Genomic DNA, 17350 nt, shown 5'->3' on the forward strand with positions numbered 1-17350 from the left:
TCTATCGAGAGCAAAGAAGATCTCAGCGGTTTTTTTTCTTCCCATGAGATTCAGGTTGATCCACTTCGAAGCTATGCTCAGCTTATAGCTTATAATTTTGCAAGTCCGTAATTGAAACTTTAGCCTTAAGGGTAGTTTTTTTATACGAGGAAATATAATTTATCCCTAATTTTGGAGAAATTTTTATAATTTATTTTTTAATAATATTGTTTTAGAAAGACAGAGTCACATTTGAAATATTATTAGCACGTGTTATCGTGCACGTGCCAAAGAACGTGGCCGCTCGTGATAGTTGGCTCGTGTACGATTTTTGAAATAAGCCGCTCGACCTTTGATTTGTCATTAGGTCGGAGCAGAGGGGTATTTTGGGAAGGTACGGGCTCCCCGAGGGCATTCGAAATATCTATACCCTTCGGTTTCCGCGGAGGCCGAAACCCCACTTCACTTCCACGGGTCGAGGAGGCGGTCGAGAACGGGGCGGAGCGACGATGGGGGAATCGAAGATTGTCCACTCGGCGATGGTCACCTACACTTCCATGATCTCGCTTCTCACCCTCTGCCCTCCCTTCGTCATCCTACTGTGAGCTCTCAACTCCTCTCCTCTTTTTCTAAATCCCTAAAGAGCGATCCCAGTGTTAGGAGATCGGCTCCTAGTTTTTCTCCGAATCGCGCTTCTTTCTGCTGATCTTTTGACCTGGATCTTGCGCTTCTTCATCTTTTCCTCAGATCCTTGGGGAATGAAAGGTTCAGTTGGATGCCTAGAAACTGACTTTGTTTTTTTTTAAATCAGGCCGTTTTTGCTGATTTTTTGGTACCAAGAATCTTTCTTTTCTTCAGTTTGCTGTAGGTTTTTCTGGGGAATGCCAAGAGATCATGTACTAGTTTCTCTTAGGAGCGCGCCTTTTGTTTTTGTTTTTGTTTTTCTCTTCTTTTTTTTTGCTTTTTAGGAAAAACCTATCACTTTTCGTTTCTTTATTTTTTTACTATGTTTTTTTTTACAGAAAAGCTGAATTGGTTGGTGATCCGAGATTTCCTTTTTTTTAAAAAAAAAATATTTGGAATGACTGGAAACTGTCTTTAGATCATACAATTCTTCACTTTTTTTTAAAAAAAAAAAATCATGAATATAGTTAGTTTATTCTAGCCAGTTTCTTGTTGATCTTTATGTACCATTGGTGGGAAGAGTTTATTTATTTTACATTGCCGTTCATGTATGCCAAGAATAGCAGCAGTAAACTACTAAAGGCTCGATCTTGATTATTTTGGTTCGCAGGCTACCCTAATGTGCCAGTTCTTATTCTTTTTTTTTTTTGTTGCATGTATTTTTTGGTTATATATACATATATAGGTATATGTGTGTGTATATGTCTTTCCACCTGTTTTTTTCTTGAAAGCTCTCCATAATAATCATTCTATATGCAACATTTTATGGCATCAAGCACTTTTATTTTGTTATGCAGATGGTATACAATGGTTCATGCTGATGGCTCCGTGTTGCAAACTTATGAGTATCTCAGACAACATGGACTTAAGGGCTTTAAGAATATCTGGCCAACACCATCCGCTCTCGCATGGAAAATCATTGCCTGCTTTGGTGCATTTGAGGCTTTTCTTCAGCTTGCACTGCCTGGGAAAAGGGTTGAGGGTCCAGTTTCCCCATCAGGCCACATACCTATCTACAAGGTTTGAATCTGTGTAAATTACCTCAAGAATGACCACTGAAACAACTTACATGCTTCGCTATTGTACAACCCTGATAGGAGAGATGATTCTAAAGTGAATTAAGATATATCGATCCTCAAACATATCTTTATTAGGATCAAGAATTGCTATTATACATGTGTTATAACTTATAACAATCAGCTTTAGGCATAAAATTATTCAGGTACAAGGTTGTCTAGTCTAAACTGTACGGCACGAACTTTACATGGCTCTTTATATTACAAGAACCAGATTGTCTTAGTTATCCCCCCTTTTTTTGTGTTGGGAGCAAGTCAATAGATGATTGCACTGGTTGTAGCGACTTTGATGATCTGCATTTTCTATAAAAGCTTTGTCTTTTACAAATTAAATGAGCTCACTGATAAAAAGAAGCAGAGGAAGTAATATGCAATAAACATCAAGAAAACACAGAAAGAGAAATAGCAAAATTATCACGAAGGCCCACCAGTCTTGACTCCTACTTTATGCTGCCAACAAATGAGCATTATTTAGGAGGAGGGAGAATGTCCGGTCCAATGGCCTATTTCTGTTTTTAGCTTTATGACCTTGCGCTGGGCATTTCAAGGTATAGAAATGCAGTAACCATTTATGCTCATGTTTTCTACAGGCAAATGGTTTGCAAGCTTATGCGGTGACTTTAATTACTTATCTCAGCCTTTGGTGGTAAGAGTCATTCTTATTTTTTTTATATACTAGAACATTTAAATGTGTAGACCTTATATAAATAACGAGGTTTCTTTTCTTGGTTTCATCTTTTGGTTACTATATGTTGTGTCTCATGTAGATAATCAGGATTCTAAATTGTTTATGAAGTAGGATATACTCATACATGCAATTGTGCCAGTTTTTCAGGGTTTTTTTCGCAATGATGTGAGATGAGGTTTTAATTAAATTATTGTATTAATGCTGTTTTTGTTTGCAAACAAAATGCTGGATGATCATATATATTTGCCATGAATGGTCAATGCTAGGAAATAGCTAGTGACCTCTTTCTCAGAAGTTCTAGCTGATCATTTGGTGAAGAATTCTACTTTGATTCTATTAATTAGTTATAATCTAAATTTAAGAAACTTAGACAACGATGACTTCCAATTATCTGAAGATGTCTGCTTGAGCATCAAATTTGTCTCATGCTTCTCCATCACCAGTTGTCTATATTATAAGGCTGTGATGTGTCATATAACAATCTTGTTTTCTTTCTGATATAAACTAACGATACTACTGCTTAGTTTCTATTTTCAAAATGATAAATTAATTATATGAAATGTAAAAAAAAAGCATGTTGGTTCCAGTTTTTCTCTGTTCTTCTAGGTTTGACCAGGATATGCAAATGATAATTAGGAAATTGAATGATATGTTAACAGAGAAATTGGATGGTTGTTTATACCTTTGTTTTGTTTATGTGCGCATACTATTACTGTGTGATCTCCTGATTGGTGAAGGTTTCGTTATACTTTTTGCACTCATCTCATTCTAACACATTCTTCAACCTCTCCACTATGTAGGTTTGGAATTTTTGACCCTGCAATCGTTTATGACCATCTGGGAGAAATTTATGCAGCACTTGTTGTGGGAAGCTTTGTCTTTTGCATTTTCTTATACATAAAAGTGAGCTTCTCAGTTTTAACATATTAGTGTCTATTCATCATCATAAATATTTTATTCTTGCTCATAAGTTGCTGTATATTTTATTTTTAAGGGTCACTTGGCACCATCTTCATCTGATTCTGGATCATCCGGGAATGTGATAATTGACTTCTACTGGGTGAGCTTTGCAAGCAGTTTGTCAATTGCATATTTTATTAAGCCCGACCTTTACACTTCTTCAGGATCTAGATTCGAAAAATTAGCTTATAGCTTTAACTTAGTTCACTGATTGACTTTCAGAATAATTTGAGATGATTTTATTATCAGGATACATGTTGATAAAAACAACCTCTCGTTCAATTTAATGATGTAATCTTGCGAAATATTTCTAAAAAAGATATTAAAGATAAGTGCAAGCTTTATTCCATCTTAAATCTTCCCACGGTCCTCTGGAATTTAGAGCAATATAAGGCACATCAGTTGACATGCAAAAACCTTGGGAAAACCATGGGTATATCTGGTCTGTTAGACAATGGGGTAAATTGCCGAGTATTCATTCTCGATAAAATGTGGCTTCAAGGACAAACTTCTTCTCATGTGAGGCACAAGGAACGATCATGTTATAGGACAATGAAAGTCAAAAAGATGAGGGTCAAAAGTTGTCTGAAGCATGCACAATATCTTATGAACTAATGTTTATCCAGTGGTTATACCCCTCTGCTTAGCAACTAGAGATTTTGGATTTGAGTCTCAGGTAATGCATTCCCAAGTATTGCGATCTAGTTGATTATAATGCAGGTGGATCTTGCACCCTTTCCACACACAAGACAAGGGGAGTAATGCACAATATCTTTACTTTCAGCCAATAATTTCTTTTATACTTGGTTTCTTTTCTGTTGACCCTCTTATGTTATAAGAAGAAGTGTTTTGAGATTATCTTCCTGCTTAAATGGAGGTCCTCCTTCAATTATGTTTCTCAGTACTTCTAACTAATCCTCCAAAGGTATCTTTTCTCCATCCCCCTGAGCTTTCATCATCATTTACCAAAAATCAAATGGCATGAAATGGTTTTAGTTCCCATCTCTCTCTTCCTCTGGATGACTTCCCCAACAGCATTTCGGATGGTCATCCTTCTTCTTCATTTTTTTAATTTATTTTCCCCAAAAGGTCTGATAAGGGCATATATATTTGAATATATATATATATATATATATATATATATATATATATATATATATATATCCCCGAGCTTTCATATTGGACAAATGAACTTAATTAGAATTATCAGCTCACTATTTTATTTATTAAAATACAGTAAAAGAGGAAAGGAATTCTCAGATTAAGTCAACCAATGGAGAAAAATATACTGAGAAGATATAGAAACTGAAGGCCAATATTTTATGAATTATCCATTCAAATTTTCTTATTAGATATTTATAATAAGCGTGAGTCCCGATGAATGAGACTTGTTGGGGACATGTTGTATCCAAGTTTTTTGTTTTTTTGATGAGTATCAATATTTTCAGTAAATCATAGAATATATCTTTTCCTTTTTTTAGAGGCTTCTAGTGTACTTATTGATAAGACACAACCATGCATGTATGTGAGGCATCCTAGTTTCCAACTTTTCTGCAATGGTCATCTAGTGCAGTTCTAGCTTGCTTTTATCTGCTAGGGATATCAGGTGCCTACTAGAGAATCCTGCTGGTAATGCCCTCTAAGAGCCTATTAAACGAAAGGAAATCCAGTTTAATTATGTATTTGAGGTTAGGCATTTTTCACAATATTTATATTATATGCAACAAGTTCAATCTACATAGCTTCTTGTTTAGTCAGTTGCTTTACTATAACTTGCCTCATGCAGGGAATGGAATTGTATCCTCGTATTGGTAAAAATTTTGATATCAAAGTGTTCACAAACTGCCGATTTGGTATGATGTCCTGGGCTGTTCTTGCTGTGACTTATTGCATCAAACAGGTTAGTTTTGCTTTTTTGCTATTTTCTACTTGGTAAATTGCAGCTTGATTTTTTACTTGTTATAGTCTTTCATTCTTTTAATATAGCTTCTAAATTTCACCGTATAAAATCTATCTACAAGTTTCATAAGAGTCATACTACTCAACTGTATGTCTTTCTGGAAATCCAAAGTCTTTAATCTTTATCTTATCTGTTGTCCCACAGCCAAGTGCTCTTAAAGTTGTATGCTTTTATTCTTAGTAAATTTTTTTTTAGGGGTTTATTTAGAGGATGATATTACTTACTCTATAACCATTTTATTATGCCATCTTTCCACTAATTACTTTGATACTGCAGTATGAAGAAAATGGCCGAGTGGCTGATTCAATGCTCGTAAATACTGTATTGATGCTGGTGTATATTACCAAGTTTTTTTGGTGGGAAGCTGGATATTGGTCCACTATGGATATTGCTCATGATAGAGGTAGCAATTTTTTTTGGGTTAAACATGTAATGCTTGACCCTGGCTTCTTTTTTCCATCATCCCTGTACTGTGTACATATATTTCATGCCACGAGCAGTAGAACTTATTAACGAATGGATAATCTTTGTGTCATAACAATGAACCATAACAGCATTAGCCATGTGAAGATGATCCAGAATTTAATTTCTATAGCCTCTCCAAACCAAGGATGTAATTATAGAAACGTAATAACTATGGCTAGGAAATCTTATTTGATAATTTTTCACTAGATCTAAGCAAATTTGATACACGAAGAAAGATCAGCGAATGATGCACTATATGATTGCATAATTGATCGTTAGATTGTACTTACATAAGCTGAACTCAGAACAAGCTTCCAAACTCCTGTAAAGATGTCATCTGCCTGATTCCATGAAATCATGAGTGGAATTTCTTCTGGCATAGCTTGAAAATTGTGGATTGCTAAGTGACGATCCATCTCATCGTATATTGAAACTGAAATTGCATTTGTGTTCATGTCAGTATGCTTGAAATTGGCTTTCATTTCAATGAATTTTGTTGTTCAAATAGAATTCATTGTAGGAAATTAGTAACTGATTAGTCTGATTGAGAAAAACAATTTTTGGTACATTATTAAGGTAATATCATCTGAAGCATTAGATAGCCCAGTAAACTTGATGAACTGTTTCTCCCACTGGGAAAATACTAAAAGTTGAACCAGCTCATTGAGAAGTATGTCGAATCCAAAGAGAACTTACATGATGAAATTTATGTAACATGACCGACTAACAATTGCTGGCCTCTATCTTTGGACTCAATTATAGCATATATTGTTTATTCGGCACTCCATTTATGGATTCTGAAACCATGCCACAGCCGAGTATATAAAAGTTTCAGCACTTCCTAAGTTTGAAACTATCAAGTGCTCGGGTAGCAGTAGTAGCATCATACTATGAACTGGGTTTCAAGAATCATCTTTTTTCCTATGTATTTTATTTTTGCCTTTTGATTTCTTAATTCAAATGGTGGCTTGCTAAATTGATGTTTTTCTTTCACTTTTGCCAGCTGGATTCTATATTTGCTGGGGATGCTTGGTATGGGTTCCATCAGTCTATACTTCCCCTGGGATGTACCTGGTTAACCACCCTGTAAATCTGGGTACGCAGGTAAATTCTACTTCCTTTTTCACAGTTGCATTACTAGTGTTGATAGAAAGATATCTTCCTTTCTCTTGGAATTTTTTTAGCTAATGGACTCCTTTATATTGCAGCTTGCACTCTTTATACTTGTGGCTGGACTTCTGTGCATATACATCAATTATGACTGTGATAGACAAAGACAAGAATTCCGCAGAACAAATGGGAGATGTTTGGTTTGGGGAAAAGCTCCATCGAAGGTTTCCATCCTGTGCCTGATTCAGTTTTCAACCAAAGTTATCTTGCATCTTTTTGCCAATATACAGTGGTGACGTTCTAACTTTTCATGTGCTGAATTTTGTCAGATTGTAGCATCCTATCGGACCACAAGTGGGGAAACAAAAACCAGCCTTCTTTTGACTTCTGGCTGGTAATTTATTTGGGCTCTACTTCTGATATATTAGCATTTTAAATTTGATATTTTATTAAGCTTCAAAATTTAACATTCAATATGGTCCATCATCTACCTTTTAAAGTGTATTTATCAATTACATTGTTATATCATGTTTGGTTTGATAAATTTGGAGATGTCTAGCATGAGCTTTACTGATTTCAAGATTTGGGTAGGTGGGGTTTGTCTCGTCACTTCCACTATGTGCCCGAGATATTAGCTGCATTTTGCTGGACTGTGCCTGCTCTTTTCAATCATGTGAGCATCTTTCGATATGGTTATCAATTTTTTTCAAGATGAACTTCTTTAGGATATTTCTGATATCTTTGTTATTCTTCCAGTTCCTGCCTTACTTCTATGTGTTGTTTCTGACTATTCTCCTTTTTGACCGAGCAAAAAGAGATGATGACCGGTGTTCCTCCAAGTAAGCAAGCAGAAACTAATTAATAAATGACTCTCTTTTTTGGTAATCACAGTTTATCATTTATTTTATTCAGTATTCTTGGTATCTTTTATTGAGAATAAGACAAAACATGTTTTCTATGTGCGCATTGTGTGTGTTGAGCGTGCATGCGTGCAGATTCAATGTTTAGGTAGTAGATACTAGTTTCTATCTCATTTACTGCATGCTATATGATTGATTTCATTCCTAGATTTTGGGATCATTTTAAAATTTTGCTGGCCCTTCTTATAGGAGTATTTTTATTAGTGCTACTTTCATCTTTCACTGACGTGTTGCATTGATCTTTTGTTGCCATCATTGCTGTACTCTTCTTGATCCATGAATTCTTGCTGTGCTCTTTTATCCCTTAAAGGGAATAGAAAATTGGCTATCTTGCCAATGACAAATTTATGTGTTTTAATTTTTCTTCTGAATTTCCTCTGCCTAACTTCTTTGAACTTCTGGATATGTTGGAAAACATCTATTCTGCCTGATTGCAGCTACTGAAGGCTGATGTTTTGACGCTGTAGAAATTAATAGAATTCTGTGCATATATATGTAGTTTGGTGTTAATTTGCTTCCTTTAGTATCATTTGAGAAAACTATGTCACTGTTGACATAGATGTATGATTATTGCATTGCACCTATTTCTGCCGTTATAACTTGGAGGTCAGAACAAATATCCATGATAAGATATTAACTCACCTGCACGGCAAGCTGATAGCCCTCATTGGTTCCTGCTACAGCCTTCCATGTTGCGGATTTTGTAGTTTCTCTTGGCTCTTTGAGGGAACACAATTAAAATGCCTAACTTCCCTGTCAAGATATGTTTATGCATATATATATAGAGAGGGCTCATGCTTCGCGCTTTTGGCATATCATTCTTACCCTGAACTGCATCGATGTATTCTGACAGGTATGGGAAATACTGGAAGATGTACTGTGATAAGGTGCCTTGCAGGATTATACCTGGGATCTATTAGAGTTTGTCTGTTGATCTGCTTGTGCCCCATGGAGGAATGCTTTGCTAGCTGCTTCACTCATGTAACATCATGTTGTACGTTGTGAAATTTCATAAATTATGTATGATGTGCAAATGACCCTCTAGTTATCAAGCTAAAAGACATCTTGGAAATTTTTCGCTGCTTTTCATTTTTTTTGTTTGCTTGATCATATTCCCTCTATCGGTTGATGTATTATGGTGCCCTCCAGTTGATTCTATGGATGCAAGGATTGTATATCCTCCATCTATGATGGGATCTCAGTTTTTTCATATCAGCATTGGGGGGGGGGGGCAGGTATAAATGGATAGAGTCTGAATCATTGGCCAACATTGTATATTTATGTTGGCCGATATTTTTTCAATTTTTTATTTCAGAAATAGGTTTAATTAATAAAATCTTGAAATTAATCTTTAAATATAGTTTTTAACCTTGGATTTACATTATACGGTCCAGATTCTGTCTTCGATATACGTGGGTCAAAAAATATTGGCCGAGATCCTGGATATCCGGGAAAAGCTTGGCTATCCAAATTTCTTCACCGGCTATGATAAATCGAGATCCTGATTCGTCTTCGTCTCGGCCAACCACCAGTTAACGGATATGATGGAACTTAAATTCTCGATTCTATCTTCAATGCCGCTTTAGCTAAACTTAGATGTTGACAAAATAGTTTTTTTTTAATCTATTGGTACAGGTCTTTTAAAAATTTTAGGAAGATTTCATGATGGAAGCCACGGCCTACGGGGCATCGTCCAAACTACAAAGTAGTTTGCGAGAGTGGTCGGATTTTGAGCGGTCATGGTACAAATAGCAATTGGGCCCCATCACTAACACTAGGTTGTAGTTCAGCAAATCTGTTAAAGACTGTACAACCATCATACCTTATCCCAACTGGAGGAAAAAAAAAATAATAAACAAAATTCCAGTGATTATGGGGAGCTTCAAGAATCTAATATACCTACCTCGACTGCGTCTGATGTTATTCTCTGAAAAAGAAAACATGTTATCCTTAATTTTTATATCTATTTTTCATATTTATTTCAAGTATTCTCCAAACTGAAAAAAAAGAAAACGTCATCAGGATGTAATTAGAAAAATCTGGACAAGGTAACCATCATTTATGTACCTCAAAAGTTTTCTTTAATTCAAAAATATTAAAAAATTCCAGTCCGACGTGGCAGAAAGAGATTGGTTCTATTCATTGAAATATAGTGCGATTGACAGGGAGCTTGGGCCATCAATCCAGTCCCACATCAACACCACATCAGAAACGAGCGTGGATGTCGCTACGACGTCGACCGTCACCTTCCTTCATCGAAGTGCCCAGGCCAAGAAAAAGGATTGGTTGGATGCTGGTGGCCACCACCATAATCGACTGCGGCAGACGTTGATAAGTAGCTGCACTTCTTCGGCTCATCACACTGAAAGCCCCACATGAGGCAGGATAGGCTGGCCGAATTGGCTCCAGTATGGCAGGAGCAAATCATTACAGCATGATCGACAAGGGCCCAGCCAAATTCGCAGTTAAAAGGTATGACAAAAGCACTTGTAATATAAATGCCAATTGTAATTGAATTATGTACACCTTAATTCGTTCGTTCAATTCTTTCTGTTCTGGAATTTGTTCACATTTGAAATATTTTTATATTCAGCTGGATTTTTTGAACTATTAATCCACATTGAACTGCATCATTAAAGAACATATACCACAAGAATATGAAAAAAAAAACAAGGGTTAGCTCATTTATTGCAAATTAACTGCCAGTGTCTCTCTGCTTTCTAGAATTTTTGTCAGCACCCTTGTCTTAATCTAAAAGTGGCATTGAGTGTCGTTCTAGAAGTGTTTGCTTAGACCTATATCCCCTCTGATTATTCCTGGCCATATGCGGTTGCATTTCTCATGGAAAAAATGAACATACCTGGATGCATTAAGACTTACCATTAACATCAGATTCAAGAGCTAAGGTATTATCGACAATAACCTGGCATCATACAGATTAAAGAGATACAAATATAATGTCGGATGAAAAAAATGCCATTTAACTTCAATCAGAAGAGGAAGATGAAGAGAGATTCACCTACTGATGCTCTTAGGCACTCTGCTCTCCGAGCTCCCTCTTCCAATTTACCAATATTTGAACTACTAACTAGATAGACTATTTAAAGCTAAAAATAAAGAAAAAGGGTCACACGTTCATAAAACCAAACCACTTTGAAGATTTGCGAGTATGCGAATCTATTGGTTAATTTATTCTTGAAATGATAGTAAACATTCAATCACGAAACAGCAGCCTAATACTGATATAACTGCTCCCTACTTGTTCACCAACTAAAGGGAAGATCTCACCGGATGATAGTTTGACTATCAGCTCTTCCTTATGAATGGTGCTGGTATATACATCGCAAACGATGTAAAGAGGATGGCGGAAAAAAAGGCCTAGAGACCAAACTTTTATTACCATGCAAGAATTGTACTTACATCTTGTATACATATCTAACAGCTTGCCTCACATCTCGCATAATATGTTGCTTATCTTCCGAAGCTCCTCGAGAGCTGCCAACGCCGTAACTTGCCCTTTGCCACAAAGAATGTTGTTTGATAAGTTTTCCAGTGAACCAGACTGACCCCGATCTTGCTGGAAGACTGATTCGATCACCTGAACAACCCAATGATCATGATTATAATAAATTCAATAAGCAGGATCTCAATCAACATTCAACATACATCCGATACTTTGGAAGAATGCTACGTACAGACTAAGAGGAGAGCAAAGCAATTCATCATGCTTGCTGAGGACAACAGAATCAAGGGCGATTCCTAAAACTGCCATTGTTGAGATGCATGCACATTGCAGTCATGTTATTGGTCAATTATCATTATCTCACGCCCCCACCCCCCAGCACACACAAAAAGTTTAACAATATGTTTAGCGGAAAAAAAAAAAACAGATGTCTTTCAAATTTAGAAACTGTGAATGCTGAGTCAAAGTTCTACATAATCTGATGGAGAGAGATGATATTGGCAGTCAGAATTTGTACTATGCTATTTTCACAAAAACAAGACTCTGACCATATATCAGCACCAATAAATTGCAAGCTTATACAGTCAATTTTTGGAAAAATACATTAAGTACTAGAAGCAAAACTCAGATACATAAAAGTGTAGATAGAAGTGCAGGGAAAAAGCAAATTACTACAAGACTAATTACACATGCACTACCTGAATATTCTCGAGCATGGATTGCCCAAGATTTTTCAAAGTGTCCATCATTTTATTGTCTCCCAGATCCATCTTCCTACTAATTTCACAAGAATTATAGCACCCATCAAAAACTGAAGCGCCAGAAATATCCTTATTTATATTTCCAGCACCAGGGGATCTTTGTGAATCCTCAGTTCCTCCCCTTTCAACATTCCCTTCACTAGAACCTCTACTGAACTTCCAAAACCACTGAAATTTACCAGAGAGCGGTTTTCGTTCCTTTGAAACTGGTACCTGTTTCAAGGATACATCTGTTTCAGGCTTAATGGTGGTAGGAGAAGTGGTTTCAGAGTCCCGAACTGGTTGATTATAATCACTGCAACTCTGGCAATCCTCTCCATGAATTGTTTCATCATCATTATCACTGACAAATGAATTTGAGGTAACACTACTTTTTTCTGAGTCATTGTCATGATCATTGTCCATGCTATGAGAACTGGTAGCTGTGGAAAAGACTGAATTCTCTCCACTCAAACATGCCTCTTCAGTCATACAATCTGAGGTCCTTCCTAAAATATTTTGATCAGCCCGTTCAACAGGAAAATCCTTACCCGCATCTACCCCCACAGTAAGAGACTCCTTGTTATTTGAACTACCAGGAATCTCTTCACACTCCAACTTATCACGATCTGCCTCCGAATTCATTTCTCGAGACAAATCATCCAAGAGCCTATGCCTAACAGAAGACTGATAATCCTTCTTCCCACTCCTAGGCTTTGTTGGAGAAGGATCTGATTCTGTCCTAGCTAAACCAAGCCTCTCAACCAAAGATTTCTTCATTGTTCCACCCAAAACTGAGTCACTATCACTCCCCTTGAGAACAGGTTCGGCCTTATGCAACACTCTCCATTTCTCTTCCCAATAGCCATCTGGTAATGGGTGGAGTGGAGTCTTGGGAGAAGCCGAACCAGTCGGAAGACTATAACCTCTACTAATCATCAGCTTATTCCTGTTAGAACTTCTCTGTGATGAAGATGAGATGTTTGAATGAAGCGCAAGAACTTGCAATGACTTTGCCTTTTCTATCAGCTTCTTCATGTCGACATTCTTAGGAAAGTTTAATAACCTCTGAAGACAAGAAGTAGCAGTTTCAGTGGCTAAGAGTGAAGATCGTAGCTGAAGAAGCAATGATACAGCCAGTGCTACAATAAATGCCCCTCGAGGAGAGCATAAGACCTCAAAACTATATTCAGCATCACTATCCATGCTTGCTCTATTAGGAGAAGAAAATAGTTCATCCCAAATTACTAAGAGATCACCAAGGGAAAATTCACGTCCAAACAGAACACGCAGCCATCGGAGTGCAAAGTATTGAGGTTCCACACCAATCTCAACAAGATGACTGTGAAGAGATGAATCCACAATGGAAAGCAAATGATACAATGCAGATGAGGCTTCAATAACAGGAGGTAAGCCTGTGCTAGCTCCAATCGCAGGAGAGGGAGAGAAAAAGTCTGCCATGGCAACCATACCACAGGCCCCACTCATCAAGCCATCAAACAAACAATAGGCATCATGTTCCATAAATCTCTCGGATAACACAACACCCAGCTCGCCTTCTGGACCATAAGCATCACTTAATAAAAACTTGTCCCTTGTGTCGGGATCAAGGTCATCCAGGCAGCTAATTTCTGGTGTGCTTTCTTGAAAAACAGTGTCTTTATCATTTACCGTGTCCCAGTTTGTGGTATTTGTAAATCTATAATTGGAGACAAGGTCACTTTCTGGGAAAGATATGCCATCGAATTCATCCTTAAAACAGTTTTCATGGAGTTTTTGCACTCGAGACAAATGGTCCAGATCAACATGAAGTACATATACCAGAGGAGCCAGTAGTTCATGCATTCCTGCAAGGAAAAACAATAGAGGTCTCTGTCATTCAGCATACAGATTGAAAGGTCAAATTTGAAAAGGTCATACATCCTATTAATAACTTTTGCTTCTTCACTATGTTTTAAATTTGGTGTCTACTCTGAACTGGAGGTCATGAAATGACACCCAGATCTCGAATAGCAATGATTCAGATACAATGCAAAATCGACAGCTATATAAACCTTTATCGGAGGTATTTTATCCTAAAATAAAGCTTTAGAAAAAGAAAAACACAAAATAAGTTACCTACCATTTTCATAAACATTAATTCAGCCCAAAATACTACATCATGTTTAAAATAATATGTAGGTTCACAACTAATAGTTGAAGAATCAAGAATGATTCAAAGATTAACCCTCCACTTCCTGATCTTGTTTTAGATATGCCTATGCAAGAAAAGCACAGATAGGTCAACTTGCCTTGGCGATATCCGTACTCTGGATGACGAAGACACCACAATAGCAGTATTCTTCTTAACATAGACTGGCATGTAGAGGTTTGAAAGTAGCTACCATCTTCTGGATACAACCGTGACAGATCTTGGTCGGCCATTCTCTCCAATTCAGCATTTCGGAAGAAGCGGCCCCATGTGCTGTCTGCAATGATTTTGTGCAATAAGATCAACACAACAATTTTGAGAAAACAGAATTAACAGGTGATCAATTGTGCAATCATGAGATCTTAAGCGTTCAATGAATGCACTATTTTGGAATATATAACACAAAATCATTATTATGGAATTTCATAAGTATTACCACAACCCTTTTTTAGAGTAAACAGCATGCATCATATCTAGAAAAGCTTCTCATGATTACAAAGTAAAGATTTTCAAGCACATCAACAGTATGGTAATCCATGCTAAATTAATGTAAGTGATTAAAATTAATGAGCATTGAAGTTATGGATATAATGGCATAGAAATAAAAAAAAAAAAATCTATAGAACAGCACTTGACTGTATTTCAGAGCTTAAATGGTGAATACAGCATGGGATTTTTTTAACATAAAAAAATAGGCATCATGAAAAATAATGATAACCCAAATAGCATTCCAAACTTTTCGAAGGCATATGTAACAAATGTGGAAATGTGTGAAAAGGTAAAAAAAATAATATTTTTTCCAGAAAGGCTTGAGCCAGAATAAACCATAAGCTTTTTTAATTCAAATGATAATAGAGAAAATGGGTAAAAACCAAGGAAAGATAGTTTATGCCGAGTCTCTTAAGTAAATTCAGCATCATCTGTGTCTAGGAGTAAATTTTCAGCAACACGAACCAGAGTATAAATGTACCTGGATTTTGTGATAAAGGATTGTCCATGGCAAGATCAGGAGATCTGCTTCCTTCTCTAGGGAGATGAGGATCTATTAGAAGGCGACGCCTCAGGCTGGCATATCTGTGAAGGAAGAAAATTAGATAAGATACATATCAGGCAGATCCAGCAAAGTCAAAAGAACTGGTTTTTTTTTTTTTTGGTACACAATAGATCATAAAAAGAAAGAACATATCAATAGAGGATTAATTCGGTGCCGCAAAGCAAACAATGAGGAACAACAAATACACCTTCAATGTAGTTTGTGCATTCAATTATAAAGATCAAAGGAAATTACTGCCAGGGTGGGTTTGTAATATTCCATTTGGAAAAAGACCATAGTAATAAATCCTAAACTCTCAGGCAAGAGTTGCTCGAAACAAAATAAAAGTCATTAAGCTAAACATTGCGGATTAGATTATAGGCATGTAAAGCGAATTTTGCTGAAAGCAGTAAAATCTATCCTAGATAAAAAAAAAGTTTTGGTACACCAGAAAGAGTACTGCTCAAGTTCCAATTCTCTTACCACCATCCTTGCTAAACTGAAGCACCAAGTGCAAGCAACAGTGAAAATCATTAAATTAACCTAGGAAATTGGAGATATCAACAGCATCAAAGATAGCAGGTAAAGTGGAGGGGAAAAAAGCATCTGCATCTCACAAGAGACCAGGCACATTGAAAAGGTTAAGATGTGAATGCAAAACCGGTAATCACAATCTCAAATCCCTATGGATACACAAAAATAATACTTTGTTGTATAACCTAGAAGGCATAGCCCGTAGCAGATCTCCTAATTTAAAAAAAAAAGAGTCTTTCACAGCCCCAATACGACAAGGAAAACAGAAAGGCGTATCATAGATGATAATAAAAACTAAACATTTGGTATGCCATTCCCCTCCTCAGATAACAGTCAGAATTTTTCCGTAAAATAGATTAACAATCCAAACAGAAGTCTCCTGACACAGTTCCAAAAATCAAAATCTCAAGAAAGAAAAAAAAAAGAAGCACAATATAAAAAATGCCAAAAGAAAAAAAAAAATCTCATCACAAAGCTTATTTTTATTTGCTTCAGAGCATCAAACCTGATTAAAGATACAGGAAAAATCAGTAGCCACACATAAAAAGCATAGCAATCCTCCACGGAACGGGAAAAAGGGATTTCACCACAAAAAACCGAAACGTCGAAAATCTTACAGACGAGGTTTAAGGGTCCAATCTCACCTCCTCCGAGAATCTGCCGTGATGCGTCGGAGATCTTCGATCGAAGCCGAGGGCGAGCTCGGCAGTATCCCGAGATCGATACGCCATCTGACACTCCTGAGATCCGAGAATCTCTTCCGCGGTGGGAGCGGGGGCTCCGGCAATTGAGCATCGATTGGAGCTGGGGACATGGAGTTCGCTCCTTCCTTCGATTGATTCCCCGCCGAGATCTAGATGCCCTATATGACGATTCCTCACTGGAAAAGGAGAGACGAGAAGGAAGAGGGCATGTATAAGCTAATAAAAGAGGCACCTTCGAGACGAAAACCTGGTAATTTTATGAGGGAAGGGAGAAGATGAAGAGATCGAGAAGTTGAGAGTGGAAACAGAGGACGCCATCTGTGGTGGGAAGAAACTGGGGAAGGAGAAAAGGTGAAGCCTCGGGAAAGAGATCAAAATCTTGCGGCGTACTTTGGGAAGAAAATTGGGAATTTTGGAGCAAAAGAGCAAGGGTTTGGAGAGTAGGAGCCTAGGAGGAGGGGGTGAGAAAAGAAACCTCTCGCTTTTTAGATCTCTCTTTTTTTTTTTTGTTTTTTTGGTTCTTCGGTGGGTGGAGGCGTGGAACTGAGAGAGAGAGTGGGCATCGAGGGGGAGAAGGAATTCAATGTGAGGGGGAAAATGAAGAGCTACTATAACGTCAGTCTAAAGGCAGTTCGGGGCCCAGGGGAGGATGAGCTGTCTTGCTAATGTCTGATATCATAGAACAAGCCAAAACGAAACGAGAGCATCTTTAAACGCACAATCTTTTATGCTTGAGAACGTGCACTCTCTTGAGTATGGTCTCCTGCTCGTTATTACGGAGGGATAAGAAGGGAGTGAAAGTTGAGTGGTTTCCTTGGTTTCTTTTCTTCCTGTTTCCGCTAC

The 17350-nt window shown here is 37.2% G+C and overlaps 2 protein-coding genes across 2 annotated transcripts; one reads left to right on the forward strand and one right to left on the reverse strand.

Moving 5' to 3' along the window:
- The first annotated feature begins 415 nt into the window (after positions 1-415).
- Positions 416-8931, forward strand: LOC103715514 (7-dehydrocholesterol reductase). Its single transcript, XM_008803166.3, has 13 exons — positions 416-580; positions 1461-1683; positions 2330-2385; positions 3228-3330; positions 3422-3487; positions 5174-5287; positions 5624-5750; positions 6816-6916; positions 7021-7146; positions 7252-7316; positions 7514-7595; positions 7679-7761; positions 8696-8931. Exons 1-13 carry the CDS (start codon positions 489-491, stop codon positions 8760-8762), a joined length of 1305 nt encoding a protein of 434 aa, XP_008801388.2. The 5' UTR covers positions 416-488; the 3' UTR covers positions 8763-8931.
- Positions 8932-11002: 2071 nt separating this feature from the next.
- On the reverse strand, positions 11003-17083 carry LOC103715515. The gene is made up of 5 exons (XM_008803167.4): positions 16448-17083; positions 15207-15310; positions 14337-14513; positions 12004-13892; positions 11003-11440 (listed from the first exon to the last, which is right to left on the reverse strand). Exons 1-5 carry the CDS (start codon positions 16615-16617, stop codon positions 11291-11293), a joined length of 2490 nt encoding a protein of 829 aa, XP_008801389.3. The 5' UTR covers positions 16618-17083; the 3' UTR covers positions 11003-11290.
- Positions 17084-17350: the final 267 nt, after the last annotated feature.

The sequence above is a fragment of the Phoenix dactylifera genome, chromosome 7 (assembly GCF_009389715.1).
Source record: "Phoenix dactylifera cultivar Barhee BC4 chromosome 7, palm_55x_up_171113_PBpolish2nd_filt_p, whole genome shotgun sequence".
NCBI lineage: Eukaryota > Viridiplantae > Streptophyta > Magnoliopsida > Arecales > Arecaceae > Phoenix > Phoenix dactylifera.